The 18009-nt window shown below is 49.1% G+C and overlaps 7 protein-coding genes across 7 annotated transcripts; 4 read left to right on the top strand and 3 right to left on the bottom strand.

The window, feature by feature from the left end:
* Window positions 1–122: 122 nt before the first annotated feature.
* ABOM_002732 (uncharacterized protein) lies at window positions 123–1799 on the bottom strand (the record flags this gene model as incomplete). Its single annotated transcript, XM_022529862.1, has 1 exon — window positions 123–1799. The coding sequence occupies one exon, from the start codon at window positions 1797–1799 to the stop codon at window positions 123–125; it is 1677 nt and encodes a 558-aa protein (XP_022391632.1).
* Window positions 1800–5364: 3565 nt separating this feature from the next.
* Window positions 5365–9476, top strand: ABOM_002731 (ATP-binding cassette transporter; the record flags this gene model as incomplete). Its single annotated transcript, XM_022529861.1, has 4 exons — window positions 5365–7990; window positions 8591–8827; window positions 8927–9233; window positions 9293–9476. 4 exons carry the CDS (start codon window positions 5365–5367, stop codon window positions 9474–9476), a joined length of 3354 nt encoding a protein of 1117 aa, XP_022391734.1.
* A 3017-nt stretch (window positions 9477–12493) lies between these two features.
* ABOM_002730 (C6 finger domain protein) lies at window positions 12494–12844 on the top strand (the record flags this gene model as incomplete). Its single annotated transcript, XM_022529860.1, has 2 exons — window positions 12494–12652; window positions 12707–12844. The coding sequence occupies 2 exons, from the start codon at window positions 12494–12496 to the stop codon at window positions 12842–12844; spliced, it is 297 nt and encodes a 98-aa protein (XP_022391664.1).
* Window positions 12845–12899: 55 nt separating this feature from the next.
* Window positions 12900–13698, top strand: ABOM_002729 (C6 finger domain protein; the record flags this gene model as incomplete). Its single annotated transcript, XM_022529859.1, has 2 exons — window positions 12900–13624; window positions 13686–13698. 2 exons carry the CDS (start codon window positions 12900–12902, stop codon window positions 13696–13698), a joined length of 738 nt encoding a protein of 245 aa, XP_022391696.1.
* Window positions 13699–13752: 54 nt separating this feature from the next.
* Window positions 13753–14334, bottom strand: ABOM_002728 (capsule polysaccharide biosynthesis protein; the record flags this gene model as incomplete). The annotated part of the gene is made up of 1 exon (XM_022529858.1): window positions 13753–14334. One exon carries the CDS (start codon window positions 14332–14334, stop codon window positions 13753–13755), a length of 582 nt encoding a protein of 193 aa, XP_022391695.1.
* Window positions 14335–14629: 295 nt separating this feature from the next.
* On the bottom strand, window positions 14630–15218 carry ABOM_002727 (capsule polysaccharide biosynthesis protein; the record flags this gene model as incomplete). The annotated part of the gene is made up of 2 exons (XM_022529857.1): window positions 14630–14916; window positions 15095–15218. The coding sequence occupies 2 exons, from the start codon at window positions 15216–15218 to the stop codon at window positions 14630–14632; spliced, it is 411 nt and encodes a 136-aa protein (XP_022391612.1).
* A 382-nt stretch (window positions 15219–15600) lies between these two features.
* ABOM_002726 (uncharacterized protein) lies at window positions 15601–16065 on the top strand (the record flags this gene model as incomplete). The annotated part of the gene is made up of 2 exons (XM_022529856.1): window positions 15601–15848; window positions 15951–16065. 2 exons carry the CDS (start codon window positions 15601–15603, stop codon window positions 16063–16065), a joined length of 363 nt encoding a protein of 120 aa, XP_022391679.1.
* Window positions 16066–18009: the final 1944 nt, after the last annotated feature.

Raw genomic sequence — 18009 nt, 5'->3', positions numbered from 1 at the left:
CCTGTTGTTCCATTAAAATTTGTTTTGTATTCGTGCCTAATGTGTGTATATATCTATGACACATAGTAGAGTTACTAGTGACTGATCATGTAAATCAGCACTCAGAAAGGGAGGAGAGTGGCTTATGCAGTGTGGGCCATATCGCTGTGCGGCTGAATCTCCGACCAGGGGCCAATAGCTCGAAACTGTACCATTGTATTCACAGGGAGCTGGCCAGTGAGGTCCAAATGGTGTTCGGCAACAGCCCCAATGACCGGGTATCCACCGGTTAGTGGATGATCGGCAAGAAATAGTACCGGTTGTCCATTGTGGGCCACCTGAATAGCTCCAGTGACCGTACCCTCGCTCGGTAGTTCCGCCTTGTCATCTTTGCGCTCGATGGAAACATTTCCCGACAAGCGAATCCCTGTGCGGCTTGACTCTGCCGTCACTTTCCAGCGCTGCTGCGTGAATGCGTTGAGGCCTTGCTGGGTAAACCAGTCTGTGCGAGGGCCAAGCACGACATCGAGAGTCACCACGTCATCTGCAGTAGGTAAAGTCAAAGCTGGGGCTTCGTGGATTGAAACACTAGAGAGACCCTCCCGCGTGTTCCTCAAGGTCAGTACAGATCCAGCGGTGACCGGAATGGGCCCCACAGCAGCCAATGTGTCCGTGCTGACACTACCCAATACCGGACTGATCTCAAAGCCACCGCGGACGGCCAGGTAGGTTCGCATTCCTGTGCGTGGATGCCCGAATGTTACGACATCCCCCGGTTCCAGTGACATAGGCCGATGCGTTTCTGTTATCTTTGTCGTCCGGCCTTTTACATCCTCAATCGTGATGGGACAGGGTGCACCAGTGCAGCCGATGACCGCCTGACTGCAGCTCTGAAATGAAAAGCCACCTAACGTAAGTTCAAGGCATCCAGTCCCAGCTGGATTCCCCACTATGCGGTTCGCAGCCCGAAACGCCGATCGATCGAGGACACCGGAGGCAGAAACACCTTGATTCGCTTGACCAGGACGGCCGAGATCTTGAAAAAGAGCCGGGATTGGCGCCGTCAAAACTTTGAAATGTGGGCGGGCGTGGCCGGCCGTCTGCCTCAGTACTGGCGTTTCCTCTGGACGATTGATTGATCCAGAAGCAGAAGCAGGAGGATCATCGTGTTCAATTGCAGGAGTAGTGTTCACTCCAGCGGTTTCAAGATCATCCACCTGCACAAATTTGACCCGATAACCCGGTTGGAGAAGCGCGCTTGGGGTCCGATTTGTGTCCCACATTTTGGCCGACGTCCTGCCAATGAGCTGCCATCCACCGGGACTGCTCTGTGGATAGATGCCGCTAAAGGGCCCCGCCATGGCTACCGAGCCAGCTGGGATGCGGGTCCGTGGAGTCTGATGGCGCGGCACGAACAGCGCGGGATCGCCGCCATTCAGATAGCTGAAGCCGGGCGCAAAACCGCAAAATGCCACCGTGAACTCGCTCTCCTTGTGGCGACGAATAACCTCTTCCACGCTGAAGCCTGTCAGTTGCGCAATGTTGTCCAGATCCACGCCGTCATAACAGACGGGGATTTCTATCTGACAGTCCGATCCGGCGCTGATGAGGGACAGGTCTCGCTGGCGAAGTTCGGTGGCCAAGGCCTCCGCGCTTACGCTTTCGGGATCGAAGTGCACGAGCAGGGTGCGGGCAGCAGGAATCATCTCCTCGATGCCATCTACTGGGCAGGATTGCAGGGAAGTATGAAGCGCCCGAGTCTCCTGGAGACCGGGGAGCTCCACGAGGATTGTCGTCAAGTTGACGGGAAGAAAGCGCATCATGATCAAGCCAAAGGGAAGAGTGATCGCAATGAATGACTTAGTACATGGTTCACCCAAACCTACCCGTAGTGTATATACTCCTACTACATTGGACCTACAGGGTAGGCGAGCAGCTCTTAGTTCGGTCCCACTGGGTGGGAACTTGGCTTCTTCGCTATCAGTACAGATCAGCTTCCTAAATGTCGTATTCAGAATGGTCGATCTGTATGAAGTACTGAGCGGCGCAGTTCGCTTACTACTTATGCTATGAGTGATGAGAGGAGGTCCATCTCAACGCGACATTTCTTCCTAGTTGATTCGCCTTGCCCTATTCAGCCGAAATAGTCTCATCATCGACACACGGAGGAGGCTGTCGGCTGGCTGAAGTGTGGGTCGCTTCGAGCGATGAGTCGATAAGTGACGATGCCAGACACTCTAGGGTACCTTGAGTGACGATCAAATTCATTTCCACCACTTATCGTACACGCCTCAGACTCACAAAGGCGCAGCTGATCGTATCACATTCTCCACAATTCAGCTATACGTAAGGCAGGGCTCTCCATGATCGATGGATAAATGGTCCTCGAATCCCCCTACCGACAGCATTTCGTACCTACACTTCATAAAGCTCAAAAGTTCATTATTTCAACCGCCTACCATGTCCACTGTTTATGTAGGATCTAGCTTACTCCTCAGCCCAGAAAACTAGATTGACGTGCTGATGATCCACAGAGGGTCAAAGTTGCTGCTCAAGCCCTCAGTGCGGAGGATTGGGACGGCCAGGAACGCGCCAGAGACGCATATTCTAGCCTCACAGCGTATGTTTAACCGCCAATGACGATGAATTCCCCAACGCGAGGGAGTTTGGAACTAATGATGATGGCCTCTAGTTTCCAACACTCACTTCAGACTTCGCAGGGGAAAATTCAGATTCGATCGTACCGGCCCGAACAGGTGTCTGCCACATTCCCTGGAGCTGAGCTCGAGTACGTGTCATTCCCCTCCTACCTCAAGTCTTGAATTCACAGTGGCTTAATCATTTCGTCCCTTTCGTCACCAATGCAACCGAGTCCGCATAGCTCACTTTGTGATAAACAGTCTGTTCTTCGCTGCACCACTTAACAATGACCCCAGCTTGCGTTTTCAGTTGATTAATGCCTGGGACAACCTGAAGCGAAACGCGAATGTCACTGTAGTAAACGTGGAAACTGGTGCAGCAGCTACTCTGCCGTTGTAATTAAATTACAATTGGATTGGGAGATAGCTATTCATGATATATTAAATACAAATCCTTTTTCCAATTAGAAGCAATACCAAAATTTACCGAACATGACTTCGATATGGCAATCATCAAGTCTAAGCATTCAACACAGAGTGTGCAGTGGGTTACGGGAGAAATCATCCAGATTGTGTTCACGCTTTTCGGGCGTCGGTTTAAATCCCTCATGCAGAGATCCCAATCGTTAAAAGGTTAGCCTGAATGCCATAGACATCTATTTTTGCATGGGTGACGAAACTAGCTCCAGCGTGGCTATCCGCATGGTACCATCGGAGTGCTTAAGGCATATGTAGAGGAAAAGGGCATAACAGCGGCGAAGCAAGCTGCAATCACAACGCCCTCGCTTAGAAATCCAGCAAAACTAGAAACCTTATTTCTCCGCCCCCAGATGGCGTTTGAAGTCTCTACCTGCTTGCTGCCATGGAGCAGGAGATGATGTTAGTCTGTTACAGGGGTTATAACCCTGTTGCTGATCATGGTCGTAACAACTGGGTGCTTTTCTGTCTGGCTGACAGTAGCAAGAGTATGGCGCAGGCGGGGCATTGTTTGGGGGTTTATAAGCATTTGGTTCAGGATACCAGACTGGATGCGGCCAGACAACAAGTGTCTTGTGAACCGGCAACGATCATTCCACAGCAGCATGGCGGAGCGCCAGATACGCCGGTGGAGCCATGCAGTAAGGGATCATGGGATGGCCCACATGCGCCTCTTTCTAGGTCACACCCACGCCGAGCAGTCGTCTTCTTCATGATCTACGACCCACTAATCCGAGATTCACCGCGAGATGAAGATCGTCCACTAGCAATTTCAATTGCGGGTTTTAAAATATGACGCGTGCGTATATGACCCGAAGGTATCGAACGACCCCTTACAGAATAGCAAAACCTAATCGGCTTACACATATTCTGACTCCTTCTGGAATGGATCGAGATGAAATGAGTGGGAACTCGGGTTAGGCCGTTCGACTGCTCCACAATAGAAAGGTTTTGCTACTGGTTTACAAACTCGCGTTCAACAGCAGCTTCATTGCCAGAGTTCAAGATTCAAAAAAGACTGGGGTCAGACTGTAAGGAACAAGCCAGGTATCGTGCATTCTGAATGTCAGGACTGGATATATAAACTGCCAGGCTGTTACAGACAACCAACAGGTAGCCCAGATGAATCTCCACAACCTGCACACCGTGCGTAAAAGTTTTCAGACCACCCTGTACATTTGAAATAACCTTTCAACCCCATATGGCCCTCGCATAATCGTCGATCATGATTCCGACGGCATTGGTTAGGATATAGAGACTTGTCTGACTTCGTCATAGCCACATGCACCGGTTAGCAACAAGATACAAAGCGCCTGACATGGACAATAACGTCACCAGTCGCGTATATAGCTCTTGGAACGGTAATGACGGAAGCCCTAGCAGCTTAATACTGATGAACATGCTGGCCGCAGTCAATGGCCAACGGAGCCATTGATACCAGTGTTTCCTGCGCGACAACAATTGAGCACCTGTGTATACCTATACTAATGACCCGGAAAGAGCGATAGACTAAAGATAAACGCACACGAGGCACTTCGTGGCACCAAGTTCACCCTATACGATCATCTGTTGTAGGTTGTGGTACTGGTCCAAATTACATGGATCAAGTTCGGCATTCGTATGAATTGTCAGCCCTACCATGTAGAGATATGCCTGTAGTTTGTAAATTACTTTTGAGAGTCGACATGAGGGCCTCTGCTGTGGGAAACACCTGAAGTAGAAGTGCATCTGCGTGCCACATGCATGGATATGATTAGGCTATTTTGCATGGCGTCTTCACACCAGAAAGTCCTGCTAAGCCTATGTAGCTTACCATTCTTGCTGCCGATCTTATCGGAAGGAACATTTCATTTTGGTAAATTCTAGACCCTTGCTTTCAGTTTGGTAGGGTATGATCCCCCTAGTTACAGAATGCCCAGGTACCGAGTAGCTGGATCATAATCGGACCTGTCCTATAGGACCGCCACGTTATTAAAACACAAGAATCACTATGAATATATTTAGTGGGCGAACAAATCCATCGGGACAATATTCGCGCCCTGACGATACTTTTCCCTTGATGGTTCACAATGTGAGCAAAGTATGCCTTCGAGTCTAACCTCCCAACGTTTGGCGCTCCGATGGTTATCCGCTATCGACGACCCCCCGCGCTCACTTTGCTGTTGTGTTTCGCGCCGTACCAGAGGAGCAATTCACTTTCATGGCCTCCCTCCATATGCCTTCGATCCATGACAAGCCTCGCTCTGGATCAACCTCTGTAACCTGCACGATGGTTGAAGCCGAGAGAGGTCGTATAGAGACGCCCACTCATAGAACGGCATTATCAATTGTTAACCCCGTCAATATCCATGTCGACAGGCTCTCTGTCCATGTCAACAGCATTACTGGCGGATGGTTAGCCCCCATGAGATTTCTCAAACAGAAGCTGGGAGGCACCCAGACTGGGATGCAGAATCAAATCTTACATGACGTCTCGGTTACATTCCCAAGCGGAAGTGGCAAGACAACCTTGCTTAATATCCTCTGCAACCAACGATCTGCTCGAGGAACCACCATCACGGGCGATATATTCTCTACGTGCTCTGGTGATATACACTCAATTCGATCCGCATATCTCCGACAGAATGATTTTCTTATCCCATCTCTGACCGTGCGAGAAACCTTACAAACTGCAGCCGACCTTCGCATGCCGTCTGGCGATGCGGCATATCGCTCTCATGTAGTGGATCAACTTATCTCTGGTCTTGGTCTAATGGCCTGTGCGGATACACGAATCGGAGAAGGAACAGGGGCCGGATGCAGTGGTGGTGAAAGGAGAAGGACGAGCCTCGGCGTTCAGATCTTAGCGAATCCCTCTTGTCTGTTCTGCGACGAGCCCACAACCGGCTTAGATGCAGCCAATGCTTATCACATCGTTCAGTTGTTGAAAGATCTGGCAGGAGAAGGCCGCACCGTAGTTGTTGCGATTCACACACCGCGCCCAGAAATATGGGAGCTCTTCGATCATGTCCTGCTACTCTCTCAGGGCCATGTCCTGTACAATGGCCCGAGTTCTTCCGTTCGCGGCTATTTTCAGCAATGTGGCCACTCCATACCCGAATGGAAAAACCCAGCTGAGGTTTTGATTGACCTCGTATCCGTGGAAGCTGAAGCAGACGCCGTATCGATGGTGTCAGTAGCAAGGATTAACAATCTGAAAGAGCGGTGGAAAGCGGCACAGTGTACTATAGTCGATAGCTGCCGAGTTTACCCGTGCAGTAGCTCAGTCGTCCGACATGCTTCATCTACTTCCCGCAATCCACTCGTGTCGCTTTCCCGTCAGCTGGATGTGCTTACGCGGCGCACTATACGGACAACATTAAGGGGCCCTATGAGCTTATTTGGTAGCTTGTCGATCACAATTGTACTGGGAATAGTGACTGGTGCGGCCTTCTATCAAGTTGACAGCAGTGCACAAGGACTTTGGTCTCGACAGGGAGCTCTTTTCTCATTGCTGAATATTTACGGGTACCCACTGTTAGTCTATGAGATTTTTCGGCTTTCATATGAGATCCGAATGTTTGATCGAGAGCGAGAGGACGGGGTCATTAGTGTTGCAGCCTTTTTGATAAGCCGCAGGCTTGCGCGACTTGCTCTCGAGGATATCCCAGGTCCTGCCATATCTTTTGTAGTATTCTATTTTCTTGTTGGCCTCTGGGGCACTGCTGCAGAGCCTTTCCTTTTCTTGCTGGTACTGGTTCTAGCCACCTATATTTCTCTCACTGCCGCAGTCCTTGCGATTGCAATCTCCCGTGATTTCGCAATAGCCGGTCTCATCGGAAATTTGCTTTACACGCTGCAAAGCTTGTCCAGGGGTTATCTAGTACATGTTGACCAAATTTCGCTCTGGGTGCGATGGTCAAAATGGATAGCGCATAATTTCTATCTTTACAGCGCGCTATGTGCAATTGAATTTGTTGGTCCGGAACAGACGCCACGTGGGCATCTATATAGCTGTTCAACTATCGCCAATTCTTCGACCGGCGGCTGTACAGAGTCTTACGGCAAAGATATCATGACGAGCCTAGGATTTCCTCGCGAGTGGATCTGGCAACCTATTGTGGCCTCTTTCGGCTTTCTTATCTTCTACACTATGGTGGCTGCTCTGTTGCTTCAGCGCCCTCAAATGGGAGCTATCATGACTCCGGATCCCCAACTGAGCCGTAGCTCTGACATTATTCGAAATATAGAGCTTCAACCTCTAACCTCAACGCCATGGAACCCAGGTGTGGATATCCGATTAAACAAATTTGCCCTAAGTCTGACTAGGCGAAATTTGAAACCCTTGGGGAGTCGCGGTCATGAACGGCCAATACTCAAACCAATCAACACCACATTCAAACAAGGTGAACTTAGTGTCATTATGGGGCCTTCTGGGAGCGGGAAGACCACCCTAATCCACGCTATCACAGCGCGCCTACCACAGAGGTATCGAAGACAAGGCCAAATTCTCTACAATAGCGATTATCTACCGCCTTCCACGATCAGAACTATGTGCTCCTACGTATCCCAGTCTGACCACTTGCAATCTTTTCTGACTGTCCGAGAAACCTTACTCTTTGCTGCAGGGCTGAGACTCCCTGGATGGATGACAAAAGAGCAAAGATACTCCAAAGTTGACTCCATTATCCATAAAATGGGTTTGACTTCCTGTGCGGGGACTATAGTTGGAGATGATAAGCAAAAGGGTATTAGTGGTGGTGAGCAGAGACGGGTTTCAATAGGTATTCAGCTCCTGACTGACCCAAGGGTTTTGATATTGGATGAACCGACATCAGGTCTCGACGCATACACAGCCGGGTGTATCTTGAAGAAGCTAAAGGATCTGTCTGAGGAGGGTCGGACTGTCGTCTGCAGTATTCATCAGCCGCGGTCAGACATTTTCCTTTTTTTTTTCGAACATTCTGCTTCTTGCATCTGGCGGCTCCCCTGTCTTTGCAGGCTCGGGCGAGGATGTCTTACACTATTTCCGCAGTCATGGCTTTGAATGTCCAAGTCCAATGAACCCATGTGACTTTATCATCGATTTAGTGACGGTAGACCATCGAGACCAAGGAGAAACGCCGAGTCGAACTAGGGTGCAGCAGCTGGTTGAAAAACATACTATTGCTCAAGCAAATACACAAGAGACATTTCCAGTATCGGTCAAATTGCAAGAGCGAAAGGAACTGGGAAAGAATATTAACTCCTTTTCAATCTTGCTTCCTTTAGCCATACGCCGCTCAGCTCTTGGTTTGATTAGGCGGCCATTCCATCTGCTATCACGCTTAGTTCAAGCTCCTGGGATGGCAGCTATCTTTATTATGTTCACATCTCCCCTCTCAAGCAACAGCAACTCTGTACAAACAAGAATAGGTCTTCTCCAACAGCTCCTAACCCTTCTTGTGGCAGGTTTGTTCTCCCTCCTTTTCACTTTCCTTTGATATCCACACCCGGCTAACTTTCATACAAACTAGGCCTCCTCCAAAGCATTATCATATACCCAGGAGAGCGCGATACCTTTAAGTCTGAGCGCAAGGACGGCTGTATGACCGCAATATGCTTTCTCGTGCAGTATACGTGTCTAGAGCTACCTACAGAGGTCTTCACAGCCTTGATCTCTGGTGCGATATTTACCTTCGGCCCGCCAATTCAAGGCACCTTGACCATGTTTTTCATTTTATCGTTCAACATATTCGCAATTATCAACTGCGGTGAGTCCATCGGTATTATAATGCTTTCTTTCTTCGACAATATAGGTATCGGTTTTACCCTCCCGTCGCATAGTATTAAACATGTTAACTGGTTGATAGGTATCAGCACTACCTTGGCTCCGATAATGTTATACATCAACTGGGTATTTGCGGGCCTTCTTAGTACATCTTTACCACGGGTGTTCCAAGTTGTGGCTTACATTCTCCCCTCGAAATATGTTATGGCTAATATCTTGCCATACGCGATGCATGGTCTGGAATTTACCTGCAGTGAAGAACAACAACCAGGCAAACAATGCACCATCGAGAAGGGTAAGGATGTCTTGGACTTCTATAATTTCGATAAGAACCCTGGTTTGAATCTTATGGGCCTTGCGGTGTGTGTGATTGTATATCGTGCTGTTGCGTATTTAGTGATTCGATTTCGATGACCTTCTTGATATAAATTTACTATCATTTACATAGGCTACGCTACGCAATGAATTTCTGCTCTCGAGACCCAATTGAGTTGCCGCCGCTTTATGAGGGTGCTCACTGCACACTCATTCAGTGTCCATTTCAAGGAGCTTTACATTCCTCCCTTCCCCTCGAAGATTCCGTCGAACTAGGCGGGCAAGTGGCCCAGACAACTGCCTCCGCCCATGAATGATAGCTGGCTTAGGAGTATAGCAGATACACCATATATCTGCTTTTTTTTTTTTTTTTTTGGCAAGGAATACAGGTTAGGGGCTCCACAATTACATCTCTTTAACGTTTTCCTGAACGGTAGTTCGACGCTATGGTATATGGGCGCTGAGCTAGAGATGGCCGCACAAAGAATATATACAACCCACAAATTTACCTTCACACGGAAAGTTATAACTCTTCACAGATCTAGTAGAATAGGAAAAACGCAGCTGGCGATTCAAAAGGGAGGCTCGACTTGTATTATAGGAGAAAATATATCCCGAAAGCAAAATTACCGCTACACAAATATAACTTGCGAGCCGCGGTTTAACGTCAATTTTGCTATCTAGGCAGTTCAATCATCTCTCTTCGTCCGTCCTTCCATATTTTCTTCGAGGACATGGATCAACGGAGGGCTTACACTATCATGGACCGGATCGAGAGAGCTACATTAGATGTCGTCTCGACAAACCTAAGCTAGTTCAAGACAATTAAGCTTAGTCTAGAGCTTCGCCGTTTTATGAGAATCCTGAGATCCGTTACCTCACCAACTGCCGGATCGCTTACAACAGGCGAATGCAGGTCTTTCTGGCTAGAAGATCGCTATGGTCTTCCTGCTCATTCCGGACCAAGAGAACCTACTGATGTCCTCAACTTCTGGGCGAACTTTACATCTATGCGACGGGCGATGCAAGCAACGGATCAAAGTCCATTGTCAGATACCATCGGACCAATTCCACTAAACACTGAGTTTATCTTAACTCACCATGATCTCGCCCCGCGAAACATTCTTCTTTTCAGCTCCGGCCAGCTGTGGCTTCTTGATTGGGATTTAGCCGGTTTCTACCCAGCCAGCTTCGAGTACGCAGCCATGTACAACTTTAATGTACCTCAGGACTGGGGTTTCTTGGCCCGTGTATGGTGGTTCTTGTTTATATGGATTGCTGTTGGGTACTACGAGGCAGATGCTCGCTTGTTACGGAGTATGCAGTCAAAATTCAGCCGATTCGCCGTTGGGAGGAGGTTTGAGCTTTTGAGAGACGGAGGGTCTACTAGATATCCCGTAACCTAAACATGCGTACGTCATATCCTTTTATATATTGCGGCTATTGCCCTTAATTCTACTGTATGCATGAGCGCCGTGTTACAGGGCACACGGCCACATCCTATTCGGCCGATGTGTAGATTGCCGACCCAGTATAAGCAATTAACGTGTAAATGAAAATAATGAAAACGACTGCGATCTTCGTCGTGTTTGGGCCATCGCTGCGGGTTCTTTGGGTCGTCTGATGCATACCAGTCGACGCCTACGCGGCCATCTTTAATTTCAACAAGCGAGGGGAAGTTGCATGTTTCTTTCGCCTGTTTCTGATCTCCTAGAATATGTTGTTCGGAAGTATTGTTTTTCCAATGTCTCCAGGCGGTACCAGGGTGCTAAAGTCCGAATTATGTGGCTCGGGCCTCTTCTCTCTGGACAAGGCCAACAAGACCAATTGGTGATTTGGAAAGTGTGCCCCATAATTAGGGTTGGGATAGGACCCTGGACGCCTTCGCTGATCAGTAAGCAATAAGGGTCTTTAGGAACAGCTCGCCACTTGTGGCACATCTCCACTAGACTGCCCTAGGGAACAGTTAATTTAAAAGGCGGAAGATTAAACCGAGTATTCGAACTATTTCGTCATAAAGCGGTCGAAGGAAAAGAAATATAGAGATACAAAGCTCATTCGGTTTGTTTCCTCCCCTGGGCGATCCTAGATTGCACGATGAGGACAACTCAATAATTACGGCTTTAATCCAGCGATTAGACTACAAATCTTCCGTAATCTCCTGAACCAGTGGAACTGAGGGCTCTCCATCATTATCCACCCTGTGGGGCTGGAAGTGAAGGGCGGGCTCGAGCCTCTTTGCGCGCCATTAGTGGTTGATTGAAACAAACCCCCCTGCCAATATGGCTGCATTGGCTAGAAATATATAAAAATACTCACTAACTGCTTATTTATTATTTGTTTAATACAGTGTTCTGAGCTTCGATGATTTTAGCGATATTATCAATAGTATTTACGGGAGATGAAATCGGGCCAGCTGGAACTGTCTGAATATAAATTGATTGATTATCCCAGGTGCCGACAGCTTATAAAACAGGTATAATATACTTTACAATCAGTTTAAATTATAGCAGACACAAGGAGAAGTTTAACTGTTTATTAACTAATTAGAAACTACTTAGAACAATAATAGTACAATAATTCTCTACTATTGCAAGATAGTCTGTTGTGTTGAGGATTGCGACAAAGCAAATATATAGTCTCCTTTCTCAAGCAATTTCCAAGTGCTTGAGAAGTGATTAATTTCTTAACTTTAAATACTCTCTTCTAGCTGATTCCCACCTAATTTAGAAGCGTTTCTCCACTATCAACAACCTGAGAATTTATTTACAAAAGCACGAAAATATCGATAGAGTCAGCAGTGAACAGGCGGGGGGTAGATCAAAAGATAATTGACAAAAGCAATTGATAAGTACTTTCGGAGTGGTTTCGGCTGACTATCAGAGATATTCGGTACATTGAACTCTATTACAGTAATCAGTTAAGAATTAATTACAAAATACTTAACTGTTTTAGAGAAGTAAAAATACAAAGAAAACTAGAATTCATTGACACTGGTATTGATCTATAAGACCTTATCTGACATATTTTACTTATTAATTTGGGCTTGACAATCACGTGCGATTAGCAAGGGTCATCTTATCTCGGGACTAAGGTCGGGTGACCTGTGTACACCCTGACTTTCAATCAAAATTCTTTGATTGTCTGACTCTCGTTTGGCAAAACAGACTCCTAAATTATAGCATGTTCCCTGTATCTCCTCCTGACCCATCTTTCTATATCTGTTGCTCCCGCTAGACAAACCGAGGAAGGCTTCGCTCTCTTCTCTCAACCCGAGAGGGCCCAGGATATGTCATCGCTGCTCTAGAACTCCATCGCCAGGGACCACAACACAATGACTTCAGCCATCCCAAACAGTCACTCGTCCTCTTCGCCACAAGGCAACCCCCAAGGCGAAGGGGACTCGTCCAACTGCGAGAAGCGCAGCGGCCCCCGTCTCGCCCACCGTAAGTCCAGGACCGGATGTCAGCGATGTCGCGCCCGGCGAGTAAAGGTAGGCGGAATCGATTGCTACCAAATCTGGCCTGGCTGATGTAGTGTGATGAAGCGCGACCTGTGTGTCGCGACTGTCATCGTCATGGGATCCCCTGTATTTATGACCGGCCCGCGGAAAAAGGAGCGGCCCCCCCTCAACCTGGATCCAATCTCGCCCATGCGAGCCCAGTCCATCAGATTCCAGTCATGACGAGCACATGGAGCTGCGCTTGCTGCACCACTTTACTCTGTTTACCAGCGCTACTATGCCCGGGGCTCACCTGAAGCGAATCAAAGACTGTTGGTCGATCAATGTGCCCCAACTCGCATTCTGTTACAAACCGCTCCTACATGCCGTCTTCGCAATCTCCGCCCTGCATCTGTCCAAAGCCGACGCGAACGATTCTGGCTTGCCGGATATGCACTACATTTACCTCGAGCAGGCTTTGCGCGAACATCGACTCTGTATCGGCGGCATAACTACGCAGACTGCGGATGCGGTGTGCTTTACAAGCATTCTGTTGCAGGTCAATGTATTTGCTACCTTAAAAGATCGTCCTGCTGCTCCTTATAAACAGGTAAATGAATGGATGCATCTAGTGCGCAGGTCGGTAGCCGTTTTTGATGCGGCCTTGGAGATTATGAGGCATAATGCTCATTCCGCGAATATCTGGTGTCTTATTGATACCGTTCCTCTCCCCTTACGGACGAATTTTGATGCTGGGTCGTTTTCATTCCTGCTTCCGACGGTTCCTGACGACGAGGATGACGAGACAGCGCTAGAAGCATATCGAGGGGCTGTCGCGCATATCAATTCCACCTGGCTGGCCATGGAAGCAAAGGAACACCCGCAAATCAGCTGTCGCCGGCTCATGGTCTTCCCTTTGTTCGTGGCAACTGGGTTCATTGACTTACTCGAGAAGAGGAGGCCGCGCGCTCTGGTAGTTTTAGCCCACTTTCTTGCCTTGTCGGCACCATTACGCGACGTATGGTGGGTCGGAGACACTGCACACAAGTATATTATGGCTCTGCAACGAATCCTTCCTGCCCAGTGGGAACACCTAATGTCCTGGCCTGTGGAAATGATTAGATATCGTGCCCCACAGCAAACTCAAGTCCTTATCTAACTACCTCTGTGATTCCCGCCCGCAGCAGTGCCTTCTCGATCACAGGTATCTTAAGCGGCACCAGCTCTTTTGTCTGCTCAAATGTCTCACTGGCCTCTCGCAAGTACGCTGCAAACGTCCCTGGTCTGATATCCGCATCATGGTGATCCGGATTGTCCCATATCTCAGCTAAATGCTCTCGGCCTGCAGTAACAAGGCCATGCCACACCTTCATTGTGGAGGACAAGCTCAGCACACCTTGGACAAGTGTCTCAGCCTCCTTAGCACGCTCATTGTCCACACCATCCTCCCCGTGTGGCAGGTTCAACAACTCATACTGCTTCCTCCCATTCCAGTCCGGCAATCTCTGTGCCCAGTACGCTTCTGTCACACATTCAAAGAGCAAAACCTTCTTTTCAAAGAACTTTGGTCCATTCCATCTCGTTCTGGGGTCAACCAGATGCCTAGGCCGTTCCAGACAAAAGACCTGGGCAAGGTAATCTGCAAACTGTGTATACATGAACGGTGGGCGCTTTCCGTTCAAGGAGGGTGGTTCATAGACCGGCAGATGTGCCAGTATCGGGCGTGAATGCATCCCCACACAGCTCGTTGCCCCATCCCACAGTGTACGGAAAGTCTCATGCCAATACTTGATGCAGAGACTCCCCCGCCGCGCTGCAATGAACCCGTTGAACAGAAAGGACGACCTTGAACGCCGCCACCTCGTACGGAGTTTCGGGATCTACCAGGGCATTCCGGCACAGGGCGTCCAGCGATCGGAAGAGAAGCATGCCGACGTAAAGCCACACTCCGCCATGAAGGTAGAGCAGCGGCAGGCGGATAAGGTCAGAGCTATGCTGTCCTACATGAGGACAGGTCATTGTTCGATTTTAGAAGACCTCTGGGAGCATTTCTCGTAGAATATACTGGGATACATGGTTGGGCGAGCCCTTGACGAGGTCTAAGACTCGGACTGTCCATTTAGAACTGAGCCGTCCAACCCAGCTAATGACATTGCGCTGGTTCCATTCAGGGCTGTTGGGTAGGCCTTTGTCCCAGAAGGCCCAGACGTTGCGTGTGTCTGAATCTATGACAGGCTTGTACGTTTGGAGGCCGGATAGAATATCGGCGTCAGTGGGGCGGTGGCTCTTTTCTTTTGTTGGAGTGGCCCTCTTGCCTGCAGTGTAGTTTAGAGAGAATCATGATATTCAGTTCATCCAGCATGCACGCAAGAGAGTCGATACCCTTTAAATTCTACCATACATCATCGCCCGACAGGAGACTCGGAGATATGTCTGCTTCCCCATTGTTTCCATCAAAAATAGACCAGCTCTTGTCCAAGATGCCATGCCTACGCGGGATGTGGGCCTTCCACGCCCTCGCAGACGGCATGGGCAGGATGATATCTTGAGTAAGGGTGAAGGTGGGGCGGCGGCGTGGATAGAGATCGAATTCACAAGCACGGGGCTCCCAAACCATTTCTACATCTCCTATACGCCGTATCGGATATATTGTCCTCTTACAGCATTGGGGAGGTATCTTTCTTTCGTTGAAGGAGGCCGGGAGAAGGAGAAAGGTGGGGCCGCTTAAGCTGATCTTGTTTGCTTCAAGCTTTGGTCTAGATAGCCTATTTAGACTTAGCTTGCATGAGACCTCGCAGACGATTGGCTTGGATGGACAAGGATACTCGGTCTCGTTTAGTAGCGTCTCGGCCTGCGTCTTAACTTTATGCCCTACTAGTAGTCTTGTTGTCTACTACTAGTAGTAGATGGATACTCTCTCTTCCACTCTATCCCCAATCCATATCTCCCCATCTCTCCTAACCTACACCATACCAACACCCTCATCTCTTGGACTGAAGATGACATCCAGCCTCCTCATCGCGCAACTCGCCTTCTACGCCCCCCTAACACTTCCAACACTCTACCTCCTCTACAGCCATGGCCGCCACGGCTTCCTCGCCTGGCTCTACCTCCTCGCCTTCTGCGTTCTTCGCGTAACCGGTGCCGCCATGGGCCTCAACGACCCCCACAACGCTGGCACCCAGATAATATCCAGTATCGGGCTCTCGCCGTTGCTGCTGGCGATAGACGGGATGTTGCATGAGGCGTACGTTATCCACAAACTGACCCCACACCGAGCCTGATTTCCTGTCACTCATCGAGAAGCAAGCGCAAGAGCAATCTGTCATCTATTCTCATTATGATATAGGAGAATATACTGTCTATCCCCTAGCAAACGAACCGAGTGGGCATTCATGGCGCTCATCCATGTCCTCTCGCGACGGGGGTTGCAATGGTTGGGGTCGGTGCTGGCGGGCTGTTGAGCGATATGCCTCAGGACAGTGATTTATCCAATATGAAGGTCGGTATGGTACTGTTGGAGGTTGCATGGGTGGTGCTCGTTTTGTGGGGGCTGTGGACGCTTGGGAATGGGAGGGGTGGAGGATGGAAAAGTGGTGGAAACCGAGAGGCACCGGCGGGCTTGGCCAGGAGGGAGGGGGTTTTGGTATGTTCATCCCTTCCTTTTCCTGATCGCTGATATTGTCTGGTTTGGATACGGTGGAATGGTTATGCTCACTCAAGACACCCGAAACACAGCTCCTCACCGGCGCCTGATCGCTCTTCCCCTGGTCGAGATCTCGGTGATATACATGCTTGTCGCGGAATTAACACAGCGCGCGGATCTAAACCCGACGACAGGGAGTTTGGCTGTTCGAGTTGTGTTGGGATTTTTCCCCGAGTTGCTTGCGGCGATTGTTTTGGTGTGCGTTGGCATTATAACGAGGAGGGTGGGTCAATTGGGTGCTGGTCGAGCTGGGCTGGGCCAAGGGCAAAGGCGCCGGCAGAGACCTGCTCATGGACATAGAAGGCGCTCGAACTCAAAACGTGGGGCTCAGTTGTATTCGAGGACACATTAGGGTTCGCATTTGCACTAGACTTCAGCAGAACCCATCCAAAACCGAACCCAACCCGAACCCAACATCCCATTATGCGTTCTTCGCTATAACCCATAACCCACATCGATAGACTGCGGCACGATCCGCAAGATATCCAAATTATCCATATCCGTATCCGCCAATTGGCGGATACGGATAGTATTTGACATCCTCATACCCGTGTGGATATGGATTAGGATAGCAAATGCTATCCGCATGCGGAGGTGTAAACAGTGCACCTTGGAAAAACTTTCATAACGGCAGAAGCAAATAATCCAGGAAATATTATTCAGGGAAGGGCAATGCGTCAACCTTGGAGAACGTATTTACCGAGATATCGGGCCTACATATTCATAGATCCTACGGCCAAGCGCTTAAATGGCTTTCCATTTAGCAACACGGTATTGAATTTGTTAAGGGCTGGCCAAACCCTCGCTTGGATTTCACTGAGGATAAAGAGGATCGTATATTCTTTCCCCCATCTTAGATGTGAAGAGACTTTAGCGATTGGTGGGCTTGCTTACTTTGGAACCATCTCGCTGAGATTCGCGGTGGATCGGGCAAGTTCACGCTTGAGGTCTCTCCCCAGTTTTGCTATTTCGCGATCAGCCCTATCCTTTCACTGTCCCCATCCTCCTCTTCTGTTTCCTCGTCACAGATTGATTGCCGCTCCGGAGATTTCTCTTTCTCCCTTTCACCCACTGGTCCACTCGTCCGGATCAACCATAGAGTGTTCTTGATCAGCTTGTTCCAGGGCTAAGAGTAACGGTTGATTGTTGGCCGTTCTCGCAGCATAATCTTCACTTCCTTCCCGTGGCTTATTTTCATCACTTGGTCCAACACTTGGCCTGTCATAATCCATATTGTCATCCTGCTCTCCTACTTCATGTGTATGAAAACGCGGCTCATGATGACCAGCGGGGACTATTGCATTACTGTCTGCTTGCATTTCCATGTCAATTGCAGTGCCTGAGGGAGATTGCCGCCATATTATCAGTTGCTGTTGCTCTGTGTTCTCTGCTTTGTCAGACCTTTGTCGCCGCCGCTGTCAGGCCTTCTTTTCCGGCTTAAGACGACGATTTTCACGACGTGCTTTCTTTCGGTGAGCTCGCTCTTGTCTGTCATGTCCCTGGACCCCATGTCGAGTGGTGTCGCCCATTGTCATAGGTCCAGGAGAGTGACCCGGAACAAATCGTGGAGACGGAGGCAGTACAGAGGATATACAACTGATTTTTATGGTGTCACTCGCCACCGCACTGCGTGTGAGCGAGCACGATGTCGTGCCGAAGAAGAAGGAATATACACATTGTCGCACAGTGAAGGGGAATACCT

Source organism: Aspergillus bombycis, assembly GCF_001792695.1.
Source record: "Aspergillus bombycis strain NRRL26010 chromosome Unknown contig00019, whole genome shotgun sequence".
In the NCBI taxonomy this organism is placed as follows: Eukaryota; Fungi; Ascomycota; class Eurotiomycetes; order Eurotiales; family Aspergillaceae; genus Aspergillus; species Aspergillus bombycis.
The sequence above is the reverse complement of the archived record's forward strand: the minus strand, read 5'-3'. Positions and strand labels throughout refer to the sequence as shown.